The 20,482-nt window shown below is 42.8% G+C and overlaps 1 protein-coding gene across 1 annotated transcript in view; it reads left to right on the top strand.

The window, feature by feature from the left end:
* gabbr1 (gamma-aminobutyric acid type B receptor subunit 1) overlaps window positions 1-20,482 on the top strand; it is a 76,809-nt gene that overhangs the window by 43,778 nt on the left and 12,549 nt on the right. Inside the window, exons 10-15 of the mRNA XM_022744101.1 lie at window positions 7,595-7,745; window positions 9,157-9,289; window positions 11,759-11,875; window positions 14,667-14,774; window positions 15,699-15,792; window positions 16,530-16,657. Coding sequence (XP_022599822.1) covers window positions 7,595-7,745; window positions 9,157-9,289; window positions 11,759-11,875; window positions 14,667-14,774; window positions 15,699-15,792; window positions 16,530-16,657 — 731 coding nt within the window. The remainder of the gene's footprint in view (window positions 1-7,594; window positions 7,746-9,156; window positions 9,290-11,758; window positions 11,876-14,666; window positions 14,775-15,698; window positions 15,793-16,529; window positions 16,658-20,482) is intronic.

The raw sequence follows: 20,482 nt of genomic DNA, 5'->3' as shown, positions 1-20,482 counted from the left end.
TCTGCATGCTAACATGTTGAGGTTAACCATGTTCACTACATTAGTTTAGCTTGTTGGATAAATTGAAATTTTGACTGGATGATGATGAAAAGTCAAAGCATCACTGAAGTGATTACAGTTCGTTACGGAAGCTGAGAAAGACCATACTCGCAAATATTTTTTTATCGTTATCGCTCGTTATCCCGAGATAACAGAAAAAAGGAATAACAGAGAAAATAATTTTTTGTTATCCAGAGATAACAAAAAAAAATTTCTCCTGATAATATCTTGTTATCACGGAATAACGAGCTTTGTTATCTTGAGATAACGAGATAAAAAAATATTTGCGAGTATGGTCTTTCTCAGCTTCCGTAGTTAACCCTGAGGGGGACGTAGATGTCTGAAATTTCATTGCAGCTGTTGAGACATTTCACTAAAAGCCAAAAGTGTCAACCTCATGGTGCTAGAGGAAAAGTCAGGGCGTTGCCAAAGTCATTAGGCTTCATTGTCTGGGCAGCGTGGATACAGTATGTGTACCTGATTCCATGCCAGTCTATGCTGTACTTATAGTACTAGATATACTGACCCTGCCTTCCCTAGATCCACCAGCATCAACCCACTGAAGACACTCGTGACATCTTGCTGTTCTCATTAGGTTTGTTGTTTTTAAAATTTGCTGGAATGGCTGCCAGACACACATTCAAAAGACTTGTTTGTATCTTTACTTTCTATGCAAGAAAAAACATATTGCTGAAATGGATAGACTGCAAACCTCCAACAATAGCTGTGTGGCATGAGGTTATTTTTGATATATTACAGATGTAATATTTGTTATAGACATATTTGTGGCCCCCAGAGGATGATTTATAATATAATGTTTCCAGTGACTTAAGGGGCCATTTCTAAGTTTTCTCTGCTGAACGTGGTTTCTTGTCAGGTGGTGGTGATTGTCACCTGACAGGAGCTTCAGCCATTGTTGTCTTTATAATCCAAAAGGTTATAATACATCCTCTGAGTGGCTAGTTCCTCAGGACAGACTGGAGGCCACAGTGAGTCACTATCAGAAACTGATAAGATGGGCCGGGGCTAGCTGGTTAGCATGCTAACTTCAGTAGAATAAAAGACGTAATAGAGTTAACATTGGTGTATCTTTCCTCCTCTGGAGACAGCTGTTGGTGAGGAAAGGAATGAAGTTTGATTCTGAACCCACAATGTTTCTTTTGGACTGGTAAGTAAACAACTGTTAATGCTAACGATAGCTATGTAGCAATAGCAAAATGTACAAATAGCTCCTTTAATGACCTTTCCCCCAAGTATACACGCAGGTCAGCACCTGCAATCTGACTCCAGTCCTCAATGAAGTTTGGATCCCAGTCAGCTGGTCAAACACTTTCAGAGCCAGTATGAATTGTTTTCATGAACACATGGACACCTGGCTGTTGTTTTAAGACAGATTCAGACAGCCAGGGTTTCATACATCACAAACCTAAGGAACCAATCCTGTCAAGTTGTGAAACCTGAAACCCTGTCTGTACAGAGAGTCAGAGTTAGCATTAGCACAACCACTAACACTGTGTCAGCCACTGCCAGTTACAAGCTAACAAACAACATAAACAAATAAAAGATGCTAACTACGCTAACTGTTGTGTTCCGTCTGCTAGTCTCTGGTTCTGGTCTCAACAGACTCCTCATCTGAGTCTGGGTCTGACTGAGGCTCAAACATGTGGCTGAGTCTCTCTGATGTTTCCTCCTCTAACCATCTTGATGCTCTCTGCTCTTTCACCTGTCCACCTGGAGGAAGCAGGTGATGGCCTGATCCAGGCCTGATCCAGGTTTCTCAATCAGGTAGTAAGAGGAGATGAGCTTCAGACCCAGATTTTGATTTTAAGTGGAAAAATCACATTCAACAAATTATGAATCACAGCAGAGGATTTTTACAGAGTTTAAAACATGGAGAAGAACTTTAATGTAAAAGTGTCACTCTGCAACACAGAGACAGACAGTTCTCACTCCATGAATGAATGAATTCATGTAAATGCACCTCCTCAAATGTAACATGACCCCACTTTTTCTACAGAAAAACAATATTGTCTTATACTATAGTTAGCACTTACCACAAATGTTGAAATAGTGGTTTGGAGATAAGCTAATAGCAAAATCAAGCTAATGCTACAGACTGACTGTGATTAGGTGATGATAACAACAGTAAGTGTGATAGTGAAGGATAATTTTTATCCACCTCTGTTTTAAAAGACTTCTCTTCCTGCCTCACAGTTTTTTGTGTTGTGATCCCTCAGTTTGACATGAATCAAAAATAGCTGCTGTGTGAATATCAAACATGAGCTTTTGATGTAAGACTCTCAAAGTCATCCTCTGCATCCAACTCTGAAGTGTGACACATACGATCCTCGGCTGCACATGAACCAGCAGCCTCCACAGCAACACGTTTGTGAGGCAGGAGAAGCTCCTGTTACTATTCTGACCTTAAGACACCATGGCAACATGGTTGTTATTAACATCTCATTCAAACACGCCAGGGCTCACAGATCTCTCACTGCATCGCCTGGGGCTCCTCTGTCACCGCTCAAGCTTCAGATGCTCTGAAAACACAGCTAAGTAGGCAACACTGAGCACACACACTCCTATTCTTACACATGCTCCGCCACGCAGAGCCCACGTCGTAAATGAAATGTAAATTTAATGGAAGCCAAATCTCCTTATATTCCTGCTCCAGTTTAGCAGACTAGCGCAGTATCTGTGGGGAAAGATATCAGCCAACAGCTGCCTGCTACTTGCAGATACATGTGAAATAACAGGATGAGTCTGTGTAACTGCTCTGCTTTTTCTCAAGCATCATACCTGCTGCTCCAGTTACAGAGAAGTGTCAGTGTACATGTATGCTGTGCGTGGGCGGCTTACAGACATTTTCCCCCTGGGGACTGTGAGCAGCAGAAAGTGTAAGGCTGTGTGTGCGAAGATGGCGATACCATTTTGGCCTTCACACCTCCGTTTTATGTGTCATCGTGGCTGATCATACAATACAAGTCATGTCATTGACACAAGGGTGTGTGTAATCCAGCTGCACAGGAGTACACCACTAATTTAGCACTGCATTCTTGTAACACAGTCATACTCAGATCCAGCAGGACCAGAAATATTTTTCCACACATTCCTCTGCCTTGTCAAAACCCGGTGCCTACATTACCCACAATGCAACCTGACTGTTGTCAGTTTTCTCAGAGATCTGTAAGTGTCATTCCAGTAGCAGCTTATGTATCCCAGAGGTCCTAGCCTCAAGCAGAGATCAGAGTTTGATGAGTAAAAGTTAGTGTAGTTTGCCTTTAAGGGCAACACACAGTGAACACACCTGAAAACACCTGAGCCCATTGTTTTCAATTAAAGTCCACAAACTGGTGGTGTCATGACAAGTCAGCATGGGTTCACTTGACATGATACTTCACAGGAGCTCGCTCAAAGTTCAGTTCACATCAATTAAAATTAACTAGTTTGTAGAGCTACCACTAACAACTATTTCTATCGATTAATCTATTGACTATTTTAATTAGTCGTTCAATCTAAACGATTAATTTTCCTCCAGAAAACTGACACTCTGACATGGTCATTAAGCTCAGATACACTTATTCAGTGTAAATTCTCAGGCAGCAGCAACCACTTTATGACTTTATGAGTCTTTATCAGCTACAAGGACCAAAGATATTAAGAAGCTCTGTCTACTAATGAACACACACTTACACATGAAGTAATCCTTCACATGTTTGTGACTCAGATTACCGTGCGCCATCAAAAATAATAATCACAAAAGAACACTGATTAAACAAGACTTAGAGTGAAGAGATTTGAACTGTGATGTGCTCATCCTCCCAAATGATGATCATGTCTGTGGTTTGTGTATAACCCGTGCTGTGGAAATGGTTTACCTGACATTTAAGGCATTGAAAAAGGAGCTGTCCAGATCACTTTAGTATTTATTAAAGTTAATAATGTAATAATAATAATAATAATAATAATAATAATAATGATAATAATAATAATAATAATAATAATAATAATAATAATAATAATATTAATAATAATAATTCTTTATTTATTTAGTACTTTAACGCACAGGTTGCAGCTGAATGTGCTAAGTGAACGTGTTAAGATAAAATAAAATAAAAAATAGTAAAAAAAAATAAAAAAACAAATAAATAATAGATAATAAAAAAATAATAATAAGTCAAAGTTAACATCTTTGACCGTGTTCTGACTGTCAGTGTTAAAGCACCACTCTCCTCTACAACAGCTGAGCACTGCAGTGCAGCATTTCATTCACACGCCAGTGAAAATGAAAGAGTGTGTGTATATGACTGGGTCTGTGCGTTGGTGCAGCTGAGTCTTGAGTTCTGATGTCTCACTTAGCTCCAATGCTTTGACAGTGAATGAGTGACGAAGAGTGGTTGTGTATACATACACACACATGCACAGAGTATCTTCTTCTTTGGTTTCTTTTGTGGTACGTCAGGACACTTAGTTAAACACAGGGAGGTGTGAGCTTCAGCTTGTATCGATGGAGGACAGTTTTTGGGGTCAAATACAGCAGCTACTGGAGGAGCTGGTTTCAGGTTATTGGAGCCAAAGGAGGTTCAACCGGTTATTAAATCCAAGGTTTCTGTCATCAGGAGTGTGTGTGATGGAGGTCCATGAGTGAAGGCTACCTCTGCTCTCAATATATAACCCACCTCCCCTGTCCATGCCAGACAACCCTGCTGTATCTGCTGCTGTCCGATCGGTCCTGCATCTGCTAAGACAACCTGGGTATTGTCTTCTTGGACCCCCCCCACCCCCTGTGACTGTTTGTCTCCCTCAGGATAGCAAAGGAACGCAGAGGAATGGCGGGACCACAGAATACATCCACTTCCTGTCTGGCCCAGCATTTGACCCACACTTTTTCCTCTGGTCTTTGTTCTTGCACTCACAAATATGCTCCTCCCACCTCTACACGTCATCTTTAACAGAATAAGTGCAGCAGACGAAGCAGCTCTTCTTCTTGCATGGATGTCACCTACCGTGCATGTATGGAACTTGTCCTCAGAGAGTATAAATGACCGTGTGTCCGTGGTGTCTGCAGCTGTCTGTGTACGCGTCCACAAGCCAGTATAGCTGAAGGCAAAGCCAGGCTAGCTTGCTGGGAGCTAACGTTAGTGCTAACTTGGTTTGTTGAAAATTCCAAACAGCAGCTGGAATCAAATTACAGCTAAATGCTTTCAGAGTTTACCAGGAAGTCCAGCGCTGCCACTAGAATTCACTTCACGCTCTGTTACGAGTCTGAACGACTCAAAGTTTTGAGACGTCACGAGTTTTTCAATTGTTTAAGTTGATGAATTAAAACAGTAACGGAGCATTATAATTTGAAGACAGGCTCATTTTAATCAGTAGTCTGTTTGCTGCAGCGGTCGTGTTTACTTCTTTTCACTTCAAAAATCAACTTAATATGGAATTTACCCAAACCGTACACCTGTATATGCCTGTCTTTAGCAGCCGTACAGAAGTGACTGGTCTGTTTGTGTTTCGCAGGCATTCGCACTCTAACACACTATAATTTATTCCTGCATTTACCAGCTGTTATTTGCCTTAATTGCTCTGGGCAGGTTTATATTTATGAAACTGTGACATGCAGACTAATGGATTAATTGATCGCTGTGCGCTGAGGGGAGGCTTGTTTTTATTTCATATATATGCTCGGTGTCAGACAAGATTGTTTTCATTAGAGGTGAAGAGAAGCCTGAGATCAGCCCACAGCTACTCTCACATGGCGTACTCTCCTCACTGCAGCCGGAGGCGATCACAGACCCTGGAGGGCCACAGGCAATTTACAATTTACAGATGTCCCCTAAATGCCTCACATGCAGGCAATGGGTAGACGCTAGCTAGCACATCATCAGGGGCAGCAGCACTGTGTAGTGTTTTTATTGAAGGTTTAAGGGGGTTTATAGACGTCATTGCAAAATGTGCCAATATGAGGGGCCATTTCCGGGGCCCCTTTTCCCCTTAGAGGCCCCAAATATTTGCCTGGTTTGCTTCTCCTGACACCTCTGTGCACTTCTGCCTGCAACATGTACAATATCCAGTTGCAATATGGTTGTATTTAAGCCACTTACATATGTAGCGGACTAGCTATCCAGGCTAACTGAAATGAATCTGATGAATCTCTGTTTAAAAACATTCATTCATATTGAGTCGGTCCTTCTTGCCTCTTTGTCATAAAGGTTCTTTTCTTTATTTCTCAAATATGACCTTGGGACTGGATCACAGAAACCTCCTAACTTGCAGAACCTACCTTAACTGTTTGGTAACCATGGTGATTAGGGTTAGGACCTGATTTAGGAAAAACTAGAATTACCACCTCATGGTTGTCTGTCACATCCCTGTTTATCCAGAGTCATATAAAATATGAACCATTTGTGTGAAATGTCGTCATAATTGTGTGAGAATTGTGAGTCCTAGTGAATGTTTGTGCCAAAAGTTCTGTCCAGGCCTGACTGAGATATCATCACAACCTGAAAACAATATGGCTCCTGCAGTCACCGGCGCAGAGGAATAAAAAAGCCATTACAGATGAGTAGTTCCTAAGTCAGTGTTTGTATCCTTACTGAAGACATGGGGAATTGTTTTACACAAACTAACCAATTCAACCAAATCTGTCCTGACTCTCACGTTCCCACCTCTTAGCTCACGTGTTTCATCAGCTCTTTTATTGCTTTTACAAAACCAACACACACCAACAATCAACAGGCTGAACTTATTCACTGATGACAGACCCTAACAACGTGGTGACGTTTGATGAGAAAGCGTTCGCGTGTAGATACAGCTAGGTAACAGACAGAAACGTTTACAGCCGATGTTGGACTGAGTGTTTAGGATTTCCGTACCTGGGATAAGACAGGATTCCTAAAGTTAGCCATGATTTGATTCTGTAATAACATGAGACAGGAAGTTACTGTAATACGGCTCCTGGTCTTTCACTGGGGAATGATTTGCTGTCATTTGTCCACGTGGTCTTCATCAGGACACTGTTCAGACACATCAGATCCTGCTCAGCTTCATCATCCTCTTTGCGTGTAGAAACAGAAGCTTTGACTCTCTTACTTTGATATTGGCGACTTTCAAATAGATTTATATCACAGCTGATATTTTATCTCACACTGATGAGCATATCAGTATTTCACAAGTTGGTACAGTCTCATTTCCCTGAGCCCTGTGCATTGCTCTGATCAGCCCTTGTGCTTCATCACATCAACATCGCTTTGTAAAACGGGGAAATAGCTCATGAATAATACAAAGTACAGGTCAGCGGATGAAATGAACCGAGAGCTGAACTCTGTGTGAACATGTGAACGTTAACTGAACCTTGGTAATGTAACTGTAACTGTGCACTGTGTGGGATTCACCACAAACATGAACTGGGCTGGGCGCTGCTCTGAGAGTTAGACCAGAGGTCAGAGCAAACACTGGTGATGCATTTAGCTTTTTCTGCTCTACTAACCTCTCTCAATCACCTGCTCCGTTCTGTACAGTCTTCCTTCATCCTTTACATCATCATCCTCTTGTTTCCCAGGCTCAGGACCCCCTGCAGACCAGACGGTGGTTATCGAGGAGTTTCGATACCTCTCCCAGAAGCTCTTTGTGTCTGTGTCTGTCTTTGCCGGGTTGGGAATCCTGCTGGGAATCATCTGCCTCACCTTCAACATCTACAACAGCAACGTCAGGTAGAGAGGCTCGTCTGGACTAATCAATATTCTCATATGAACAACGGCTCAATCACTAATCAGAATCGAAAAGAAAACTTTATTGATCCCTGCAGGGAAAGTGCTTTGTTACAACTGCACGACACACAGTTAAGAAAGAAGCATATAAGTAAAAAACTACTGCCAGACCTCTTTAGTATGAGCATTCAGCAGGCCCAGGGTGTCTGGAGCCTCACAGCAGCAGCTACCTGCTCAGTACCGAGCAGCAGACAGAGATAAAGACTACTGTATGCATAGAGTTATATACTATAGGAACTATTATACAGTAATAGACCATAATGCCTTTCTGCAAAATAATTGTTACAATACACAAAAGTGGACTGCACATAGTTGCACAAACCAGTTTTTTGAGAAGCGAAGTCGTCCGTCCCACAGCCTGATACCTCTGGAACACCTGCAGGGAATTTCGTTAGATGTGTCACAAACTCAAGAATGAACTGATGAGAATGTGGATAGGTTTTAAACACACATTTACTGACTGAAGCGTCTCACTCAGAGGAATACCAACCAGTGGATGAGACGCGACAGACCCACCTACGAGTCTGTGCGGTGGCTAAAAGGCTCGCTCTCAGTTCAAACAGAAACACACTGTCGTCTACTGGCAAAGAGCTGGAGGAATTGGCGGGAGAGGGGTATCAGATATAATATACAGAACTTAATCCACATGAAAACACTTTCAAGGTAAAAAAAAAGATGTGAAGGGGGCTGGTCCTGACGGACAAAGTCACAAGTTAGTAAAACCAGTGTGAAGTGTAATCTGTGAAGCTTGGTCTCTATCTCAGGACCAACACTGTGATAATGATGCTAATCTAATCTGTGGAGTAATTACAGAGCTCTGTGTCTATGTTGATGGTGTGAGGCAGACCGCTGGATCCAGACTGACTATAGTCTGGATTCCTGACACACAGCTACTATTCTGGACTGGGTGATGACTGAATATAACAGTGAGGGCCTTGTGTGTCTGTTTTATATGTGCACTGGGAGATAGAGCCTGTGACAGACACAAATACTCTGCTGAGCATGATTGTGTGTGTGTGTGTGCGCGCGCGTGCATGTGTGTGTGTGTACACTTGTGCAGTCTGTCTTTTTTCATTGTGACCCTGAGATTGAACCTTTGTTTTTCTGGTTTGGTTCGACCGTTAATATCAGCTGGCCTGTCATTGGCTGTGTGTAAGTGTTTGAAGTGTCCACTGTTGGTGTGTGAGACCTGAAAGTATTTGACCTGTTTTAGCTGTAGAATAAACTGAGCTGACATGTGACAGATGAAAGCAGGTGACAGCAGCGAAAGCACGTGACACGTCACCTCCGGTGTGAGAGACTCAAACAGCTGACTGGCTCTCGGTGAATGTGTGTGTCTGTGCTTCTGCTCCAGGTACATCCAGAACTCTCAGCCATACCTGAACAACATGACTGCAGTGGGCTGCATGATGGCTCTGGCTGCTGTCTTCCCTCTGGGCATCGACGGCCTTCATGTCCACAGGAGGCAGTTCCCTGTGGTCTGCCAGGTAGGTCCAGTCCAGGTACCGTGCTCTAGTCTCACACATTCAACTGAATGTCAGGTCCCTGTGGTGAAGAGGGATGGGTATATAAGATTTGAACGGTAATTTAACAGAACTCTTATTGATCTGGTCCTTTAACTTTACTCTTATTGATCCGGTACTTCAACGGTTCTCTTATTGATCAGTACTTTAAGGGAACTCTTATCGATCCAGTCCTTTAGCGGTTCTCTTATTGATGCAGTCCTTTAATGGTTCTCTTATTGACCAGTACTTTAACGGTTCTCTTATCGATCCAGTCCCTTAACGGTTCTCTTATTGATCCGGTCATTTAACGGTTCTCTTATCGATCAGTACTTTAATGGTTCTCTTATCAATCTGGTTCTTTAACGGTTCTCTTATTGATCCGGTACACTAACACTTCTCTTATCTGTACTTTTTGTTATTTTTTAAGAGAAAGAAAAAACAAATGAAGAACAGAAGGAACGTGCCGCTTTATTTTCTCACATGTACTCTATTAACATTCTTGACTAACAACCTTCAACAGCACTGAACAAATCACTATTATAGACTGATTTTATAATGATGGAAATGTAAAACAAATGTGTTAGTAGTGTAGTAGGAGTGACCTTTAGTTTTTCTCCATTGTCACTAAGAGCAGGGCCGCAGGACACACACACACAGACACAGAGAGAGAGAGAGGTAGAGAGAGGTCTCCTCTGTGTTGGGAACAGTGAAAATGCATCATAGATGAATGTCTTCATCAGAAACAGAGTTGGTGAGATAAGATGTGAAAGAGAACGTTTATGTCGCAATAATAAATCTTTTTTCCTAATTTCTCCAGCACAGAGAGCAGAACCGATAACGTCAGAGCTTACAGATACCACAGTCTTTAAAAATGAAGCCCCGGGATCTGTTTAATACCGAGTTTCAGCACCCATCCGTAGTGGTGAAGCCGGGCTGTACGTACTGATAATTCTCACTGTCAGTTTGACTGACGGTTCCAATGATGAGAGCTGCACATCACAGATTAACAAGTGTCTAACAAAACAATTCCAACTCAAGACCCACTGGATCGTTTAAGCATATTGCACATATTGTCTTCATTAGCAGATGGAGTTCTCTCAGTTGTCATGGAGATGGATCTGTTGACATGTGACCTCAGTAGCTGATGTTGATACCCTGATCAGTAAACATGTTTTTAGCACTTATCATTACACAATATCCTCAGGTGTAGGAGGTTTCAGCAACAGGCATCCTGAGTGGAGTAGGGGTGGGGGGGGGGTACGGGGGTAATATACTGTTTAGAGGTGTTGACAGCCTGTCAGCTAACTGACATATCACAGCCGCCGTCTCCACAGCAACTGATACACACTGTAAGATGGAGGAGGCTGCTGTTGGTGAGCTTCTGTGTAGAGGAGACGTTTGTTGAGCTTTGTGAAATGAGCAAAAGGAGGTCCAGAGTATATTTAAAGGTCTGTACAGTCTAAAGGTCTCTGTCCATGTGTTGATTGATTATAAAGCAGGTCATGGTTCCATATTAATACTGTGAAAGTATCAAAGCCTCAGTCCACAGAGAAATGCACACAGCCTGTATTCAGACACTGAACCTTAAAACCAGCCGTCTGGAACTTAGTGATGTCACAACAAAGCTGTCACCGTTCTCAGCGACGCCCACCTGGACCCACCATCCCACCCTGCAGGATTTGGTTTCTCTGAGTGTTTACCTGAAATCAGAAGAGAGGCTCAGAGCCTCCTCTCTTCTGATTGGCTCACTGACCTGTTGTTACTAGAGCTCCAGAGAGAAGCCTGAGAGAGGAGATGTAAAACTACACTGAGATGGTTTTTGGTTCTTAAAACCACAAATATATCTTCTTATGGATCAACACTTCAAAGAAAACACAGAAGAAGAGGAAAATATGGAGCTTTAAAGCTTCTTTAAGCAATTTTCATAACCAGGGGAGAGAAGACAATAAAACTCACAGAAGTAAAGTCCTGATACACTGTTAGGATTTCAAGTTGTTGGCTTATGGCAGCTGTTGCAAACATCTGGCACATTCAGCAGACACAGCAGGAGTTCCCCCTTAAACCACAAATTGCTGTTTGGTGTATTAAAGTTATAATCTATAACTTTTCCACATTAAAATGGCAGAGCTGTTAAACCCCAGATATATTCTGTAGTTTTCAGTTTGTGTCTCAGCTAAGCTCCGTCTTAAACACCCTCTCTGTCCTTTAATCATAGCTCTTCCCTGTCCTGTTGTCAGTTGTGTGACTCTTGTCTGACCCGGTGGCAGACATGTAGCTGTGCGCCGGGACAGGGTGAGAGACAGACGCCTCAGAGGAGGACTTTGAAGGTCATTTTTGAAAGGCTATTAAACAAGGCTGATGGTTAATGACTCAGGAGCTGCTCTGATTAATCTGTTTGATATATTAGTCAGTTTAATTACCAAATCTTTCATCTCTTTTCTTCTCTGCTAGTTTCGCCTGTGGCTGCTGGGTCTGGGATTCAGCCTCGCGTACGGCAGCATGTTCACCAAGATCTGGTGGGTCCACACCGTCTTCACCAAGAAGGATGAGAAGAAGGATAAGAGGAAGGTAAGAGTAACAGGGACCTGAAGCTGTGGATTTACGTACTGGGGGTGAACGATTAAATCCATTGTCAAGCCCGGCGGGGGGGGGGGGGATTAGGCTTTACAATCATTGCTCCCCTCAAGGGCAGCCTCCACGGTGAGAAATGATGTATTCCCCGGGCGAGTGTTATCTCTGTACATTTATTGTCCGCCCTGCTTCCCACAGCGGGGCGGTCGGCCCGCTGCTCGGCTTTGAGCGCTGTATAGCATCGATTTTTGGTGCTGCCTGGCCAGTGAACTCCAGTTGATCCCAGTGGTGGAAGGCCGCTCCTCGCCCCCCCACCCCCCACCCCCAGCCACGCCCCCACCCCCACTCTCCTGTATGTGAGAGGAGACGTTGCTGAGTGTGTATGAGTATTCTTAGCTGGTGAGGGACCATCAGGCAGGATTATTGTATCAAGGGTGGTGTCAAAACTGTTTGAGCTCACTTTGACTGCAGCCGCTGTAGCCTGGCTTCTGAGGGCGGAGGAGATGCTGCTCTAATTCAAACATCCACTGCCATCTCTATCACAGCAGGTAAACAGCATACAAACAGAATATAATTAAAGCTGCAAGCAGCGTAATGCGGACCCTCGCCCTGTGGTGAACCTCAGGGCTGCCGCCAACCTACATTATGTTCCTGTATATCAAGTGTAAACCGTGTATGTCATGTCAGCCAAATGAAGATTGTCACTCCAGGGTTACTTCCAGTTTTCAGTAGGTGACAATGACATCTTATTACTTTGCAGATGTGTTCAGTGTGATACTGTCATCAAACATGACGTTTGGGGCAGACTGGACAATGTATATCTGAGTTATAACAACTTTCTGTTTAATGGTGAAACACTGAAATTAACCATGGCCACAGCTTTCACATTGAGGCATCGTCGAGGTCTTGATCCTTTAGACCAGCTTTGAGGTGGGTGTGGTCAACCTGCTGGCGGAGCACATCAAATTGTAAAACACTGCATTTCCTGTCACTTCAAAGGGTGCTATGATTATAATTGAATATTAGCATGAGATGCATTTAGACTCTTTTCAATCATATACAGTTTGGGGCAGTTTGGACAATATGAGCTGGAGTTATCACAACTTCATGTTTGGTGGCGAAACATTGAAATTCGCTGTGCCGGTCCTCCAACAAAAACTCAAAAGCTTTGCAATTTAGCATTGCAAAGGTCTTAAGATTAGACCGACGAAGTATAATGTCAATTCTCCAGGAGCAGTTTGACGAGTATGACGACGCAAAAATGACACCAAAATAGCAGAGTAAATTCAAAATGGCTGACTTCCTGTTGGGTTAAGGGTATTGGTGCAAGAGGCTTTTTTTGTAGTCCTTGGCATGTTGCATGTACCTACCGAATTTCACACATGTAAGTGAAACACAGGATGAGGAGCGACTTCGTTGAAATTTTCTAGGTGGTGCTATGGAGCCATTTTGTCGTGCTTTTGTGCAAGACCCATAAAATACGTACATTTTCAACAGGCCTGACACATGTGCAAAGTTTCATTCAGAGTTTTTGAGCATGTTTGGACCCTTAAAAAGGCCACTTTCATTCAGGAATAAACGGAACAGTTCCAGTAGCACCAGTCGGTGCTCTGGCCCTAATTAAAGCACAATACATCCACAGAGGGACTGCTGCTGACCTCTGCTGGTAAATATAAACCCAGCTTTATGGTTGGGGGATCGGTGGGGTCATGCTGGGGGATAAGAAGTCAGAAACTGACACATAAGTGGGACCATATGGTCCACAGGTTCTATGAACAAAATGGCGCCAGGGATGGGGACTGAAAGGTCTGATTTACAGACGTACGTCAGGTGAACCCATCCCGCCCCAGATGAAGAGCAATGCACAGCTGCTCCCCTAAACTTCTCAGTGAGGGGTATCTGAGACTGTCCCATCCAGTCCCAACCAGGGCTGAGGTGAAGGGGGTCAAGTTCAGGGGGAAGATCTTGGTCATGGTCCCACATCTTTAATCTCCACTTACTGTTACATAAAGGACATGCTGCTTCCTGGACTGGCACTAAACATTTCTTAGAGATACTCATTAGTTCCACTGTGAAGCCCCTGGGCTGATGCAGTGCTTCATAAGAAGGACGAGCACGCCCGGAGAATGGAGAGGATTCTGTAGAAGTAGTAAGTAGGACAGCAAGAGCCTATTTAAAGTCAATAAGAAGTAGATGCATAGAAGATATTTACTGATGCAGGATGCTCAACTGTTGCCAAGTTACACTCGCTGTCAAAGGAGTGAGATGGAGGGGGTATGAGCTGCGGGATGAGGATGAGGATAAGTGCTGTAGCTGTAGCGGTGATTGTGTGGATGAACAGTGCAGATCATTGTTTGGTGGTGGAGACGGATCAGATCCCACCGCTGCCTCTGTATCTGTTTTCATACTCGCTCCAGCTGAAAAGCCCCAAAGCTTTGATCTAGTGGAATAATGCAACAAAATCAATAAGCACTTTATAGTGTTGGAGCTGTTCCTGCAAAATGTGTCTGTCTCTGAGGCTGAATACATAAAGGAAGAGCGTTATTTACTGTGCGCTCTCATCAGTATGGTCTCTTTGTCTCTCCTCCTGTCATGGCCCAGTGCTCTGAGGGCAGATTGGATTGGCCTCAGTTAGTGATGGATCATTGTTTTCTCGTCCAGCTTTAGGCAAGTCTATTTATGGCTTCATAAATCCCTCCCTCACAAAATCAGAAAAAGAGGATTTGTGCCTTTTCCTGATCCCTCTCCGTGCAGCTGTAGTGACCACCACCCCCCTGTTTCCCAGCAGCACCTGGAACCGTGGAAACTTTACGCTACTGTTGGCGTTCTGCTCGGCATCGACGTCCTGTCACTCATGATCTGGCAGATCGTGGATCCTCTGCACATCACAGTGGAGGTATGATCGTCCATTCATTTGGACAAAATCATTTTAAATCCCTTTTAAAAGATGCACTTCATATCTACTTCTGGATGTGCTGCGTCTGAATAACGTCAGGTTAACTGGGAAGAAACTGTATAAGCAAGTAGCAACAAGTAGAAGACGAGTATGGAAGCTCGGGCTGTATGAAAATGAATGAAATTTGGATTTACATTTTTATGTGCATGATGTATGACACAATAAAAAATCCTGATGATGAAATTGGTAGTTTGGTGCAACCTAAACATTTGAATTGGAATTTTAACTTTAGCACATTTTTAATAAACATTTCTGTAATGTCAGGCTTCTCTCAGGCCATTTAATTTAAATTAAATGTCGTTTTAATTATGATTCATTTCAAATGCAGCAATCCACTTTGAAAATTCAAGTTTAAGTTTAAGTCATGTATTGGACCCTGCGAATATTTAGCATTTTTGCTTTTGCAATGATTTTCTTTTTGTTAACTAATTACATAATCAGTTGTTTTCATTTTACGCCTTTTCAGACATGAAAATGAAAAAGCATTCACCTCTCTCAGCCACGCCCCAAGCCCCGCCCACCTGGACCCACCATCCAACCTTGCAGGATTTGGTTTCTCTGAGTGTTTTTACCTGAAAGCTGCTATATTTTTAATGGATCACTCAGAAAACACTCAGCCAATCAGAAGAGAGGCTCAGACCCTCCTCTACTCTGATTGGCTCACTGACCTGTTGTTACTAGAGCTCCAGAGACAAGCCTGAGAGAGGAGATGTAAAACTACACTGAGATGGTTTTTGGTTCTTAAAACCACAAATATATCTTCTTATGGATCAACACATACAGTAAAGCACAGGAGACCTTTAAATGGATTTGATCTCATATGTTTGTTGACGTACTGCATCACTGTTTTTCACCTGTGTGCAGAAATTCACCAGAGAAGCCCCCAAAGGAGACCTGGATGTTTTGATTCAGCCTTTACTGGAGCACTGCAGCTCAGAGAAGATGAACACCTGGCTGGGTGAGTGGAGCACCAACCTGCAGCACTGTTTCTGTCCTTCATCTGTCTCTGCATCTTTCTGCCTGCGTAACACAACACCAGTGAACACCTGATGAGTGTCTTTAATTTGATAACCTTCTGAAGCAAGTCTTGTTAGAAGTTCGCTGCAATATCATATTGCAATATTTTGGTATGTTTTTTTTTTAAGAAATGTATCTTTATGTTATTTCTTTTGTTCAAGAAACATCCAATTTGAAATTATGGCCAGTTTGCCACTGAGTTTACAATCACACCTTTATGTTTACAAGTTAAATTCATATCAAAAGAAATCAAATGTTTTTCGTGTCGTTTTTTTCATTGTGCTGAAAACAAACCTAATCATGAATTCAAAACTGAGGTACGTACTGAAATGTGAGTTTTGTGTGATGACATGATTACACCCCTAACTATCATGGATCTCTGACTTTCACAGCACAATGACAGGAACTGACACAAACACCTGGCTGGAAGTTGGAAAATTAGAGTAACGGGGCGTCCTGTTAGGGTGCAAACCGCATGGGCTCTAATGTTCCACTCCCGGCCGGCCGGACCGTTTGCTGCATGAGATTCCTGTTTGTCTCTACTGGTTCTATCTAAAAAAAAATCCTTAAAACAAGAGTAACATACAAGGGGATTTGAAAAGTGTTAAATACACTGGTGTGGTCTTTTAAAAAGCTAAATCATGTTCCTCACAGCTGCCATCTTGTCCTTCTCTGCAGGCGTGGTGTACGGTTACAAAGGCTTACTGCTGCTGCTCGGCATCTTCCTGGCCTACGAGACCAAGTCCATCTCCACAGAGAAGATCAACGACCACCGGGCTGTGGGCATGGCCATCTATAATGTTGCTGTGAGTTCGCTTAGTTTTGTGTGTGTGTGTGTGTGTGTGTGTGTGTGTGTTGTGTTGAATTGTCAGCTCAGCCAACCCTCTTAAAAAAAAAAAACATTAAAAAAATAACATAAAATATCAGTAATAATATCAATAAGTATATTGAATGATTGGAAAGGAGGTAGAAACTCGGCCTTTACCTGAAATTGTTCCAGACGAGAGGTGAACTCACACAGAAAGCCTGAGGTTTCTTCCTCTGCTGCGTCGCTGCGACTGCCAGCTCTGCTGTTCTAGTTTGCAGGCGACTCAACTGTTAGATTTCTTTTCATTATAAATGAATTTCTTATTTATTTTTGACAGAAAATGTGACTCAAATGCCACTGTCTCCACATGCAGCTTCCAAAATGGTGAAATAATATATTTATATTTTAATGTCCCCACACCGGAGACAGTCAGAGCCAGAGCAGTATGTTTTCAGGTTGTTTGTCCCATTCTCATGAACGTGATATTTCAGTAACACCTCGAGGGAACTCTTTCAGATTTGGCACAAACATTCAATTGGACTCAAGGGTTAACTGATTAGAATTTGGTGGTCAAAGGTTAAAGGTCAAGGTCATTGTGACCTCACAAAACACATTCTTGGCCATAACTCACAAATTCATTCACTAATTATGACACAATTTAACTGAAATGTCTAACAGGATAATATGAAGTGATGACATTTTATATCCAAAGTGTCAAAGGTCAACTTCACTTTGACATCATAATGTTACAAAAACACTTCTGGCCATTACTCAATGCTGTAACTCCGGAAGGGAAGACTGTGACCATATTTCCTGATTGGTTGAGGAAACAACCGTGAGGAGGTGATTCTAGTTTCATGTCAGGGTCATATTCAGATTCAGAGAGACATTGAAACTATAGTGGAAGGTGTCAGTTTTATGTGATGTTCCTAGCATGCTGTCAGTATGACATGAATAGGTCTATTCTCTGTCTGTTTTGGAGACTTTTATAATTTAAAAAGAGTGATCAAAGTCAGTGATCCAGAGGCTGACATATCCTGATTTTTACAAGTAGTGTGGGTCAAGGTTCAAAAACACTGGATCAGACAAGTCCCATAATGCTCAGCAAACAGTGCACACATTAAAGGTCCCATATTTCCCTCTTCTCCTGTGTTTTATTTGAAGTGTTGATCCATAAGAAGATATATTTGTAGTTTTAAGAACCAAAACCCATCTCAATGTAGTTTTACATCTCCTCTCTCAGGCTTCTCTCTGGAGCTCTAGTAACAACAGGGGTGAGCCAATCAGAAGAGAGGAGGCTCTGAGCCTCAATATGGGACCTTTAAACCATTTTAAGGTGGAATTATCAGCTAAGACAGAATCAGCCCAAAATCATCTTCTTATCAGATCCATGCCGTAAGCTGAAGCACAGGAGACAACATGATGACATCATCAGGCTTTATGTGTAAATTAGCTGACTGGTCCTTTAAAGACCAGTGCATGTCGCTCATGATTATCCTTGCGTGTGAGCAGGGCTGCATTCCCTGATAAAACACTTCACATAAGTTTCACATCGTACTGGGGATGAAGGTTTGAGTTTCCTCCAGACGCTGCTGTGGGAGATGTAGAGGGACCATTAAACATGGATTTATACCTCGACTTACTGAATGGTGACTCGTACAACAGCATTCATTCACCACTGGCACAGGACATTGAATGCACCATTTCAGGGTAATCTGAGAAATAAATCTGAAAGCAAAATGTTCCTGTGGACTGTAACTCTGTGCCTGGCCAGCCTGTCTATATATAGGCTCCATATGAAAAGGCTGATTAGTGTGTGTGTGTGTTTGTGGCTGTAGCTGTTGGCAGCCAGACTAATGTGTTTGTCAGTACTGTGCCTCTCTGCAGGCTCTGTGTTAGTCTGCAGACTTGGTCTTTCACTTCCAATCCTTCAGCAGCACAGACTCTCTCAGCAGGCGCGAGGACTTCTTCTTTGACCTCTCCTCCTTTGTTTCACGCTCTGCTGAGGAAGATCTGCCGTCCTCGGTGGCAAGACTCACCTCCAGCATAATACGTTGTCTTAAATGAGGGCGGAGCCGGCCGGTGGGCTCTGCAGCCCAGTGTGTGTGTCCTTAATGACGACGCCACCACATTCTCACATTCTGCATTAGGCTCTGCAGAAACCGCAGAGACCTGAAGTGACAGGGCTGTGATGTGTCCTCATCATCAGGAATAAAGTCACATGTCAAAAGTCCTCACAGACACATGTTCACATCTGTGTTCCACATACACAAATTCTTCTACCAGCTCTTTCTGCTGCACTTACAATTAGCTGACAATAACATTGCATTATTTTAGTGCACATACCGATAGCATCACGTAGCTTCACATAGCATGAAGTAGCATCACATAGCATCGTGTGGCTTCACATAGCATCACAAAGCATCAAGAAGCTTCACATAGCATCACATAGCATCGCGTGGCTTCACATAGCATCACAAAGCATCAAGAAGCTTCACATAGCATCACATAGCATCATGTAGCTTCACATAGCATCACGTAGCTTCACACAGCATCACGTAGCATCACATATCATTACATAGCATCACATAGCATCACGTAGCTTCACATAGCATCACACAGCATCAAGTAGCATCACATAGCATTACATAGCATCACATAGCATCACGTAGCTTCACATAGCATCATACAGCATCAAGTAGCATCACATAGCATCACAAAGTATTACACAGCATCTATAGCATTACATAGCATCACATAGCATTACGTAATATCACGAAGCATCCATAGCATCTATGGCATCAGGTAGCATCACATAGCATTACGTAGCATCCACAGAATCATATAGCATCACATTAAATCATGTAGCAACACATAGCATTATGTAGCATCAGGTAGCATCACGTAGCATCCATAGAATCACATAGCATCACATCGAAGATAAGTTGGAATATGAAGGATCCACTTGTTCGAACCTTCAGTGTCCAGGAAATGAAGGATGCATTTGAAGGAAACTTTGAAATGGGAGAGTCTAGTCACACCGCTGTGACGCAATCGGTCTTCAGATGCAGCCTCTGAAGGATGAGACCTCTGAATTGAGACACAGCTGCAGTCTGTACCGAAAGCGGCGTATTTGACCTTCATCGCCATGGTTAAAGTAATAAACAGTCATGGCCTTGTTAGGTTTAGGAAAGGTTGTGGTTTGGGTTTTGGTTACTGCCTTAAAATTACACAACAACATAAACCGCTGGTTTCACATTAGTTTCATAACTGTGTTTTGTTGACCCGTCCGTCAACCTTAACCTCCATTAACGTCACCTGACCTCCTCCTTTGCCCCTGTCATAATTACTACGGCCACGAGATGTCGCCTAGCAACAAAACATAACTAGAGGTCATAATAAGCTGCTGCACAGACGACATATGGGCTCGTCTTTTACAGGACGACACTCTCAATGAAACGTACTGCTTGACTTCCATTCTGTACTCACACATGCTTGTGACTGAAACATGACACATCTGTGATAAGTTAAAAGCGGCTCATGATATCAGCTTTTGGGCTTCAGTCTGTCTGAAAGTGCAGGCAGATGAGGTGTGACTGTGACCAGGTTTCTGAAGGATTTTCATCTGCCCAGTGTGAATAACTCTGACATCCTCCCCTCAAGTGTTCTTTCAAGACAGCGCTGCTCTCTGTGTCTATAATTGGCTGGCCCGTGGGCTCTCTCACACAGACGCATGAAGTAGTCAACTGTTCAGGTTTTTCATGTGTGTTGAAGAACAACAAGTTCTTTCATTGCAACCACATTTCACTTGACGGATTGTAAA

This window comes from Seriola dumerili, unplaced genomic scaffold (assembly GCF_002260705.1).
Source record: "Seriola dumerili isolate Sdu_G_001 unplaced genomic scaffold, Sdu_1.0 BDQW01000078.1, whole genome shotgun sequence".
NCBI lineage: Eukaryota > Metazoa > Chordata > Actinopteri > Carangiformes > Carangidae > Seriola > Seriola dumerili.
This window is presented reverse-complemented; position numbering and strand designations above follow the sequence as displayed.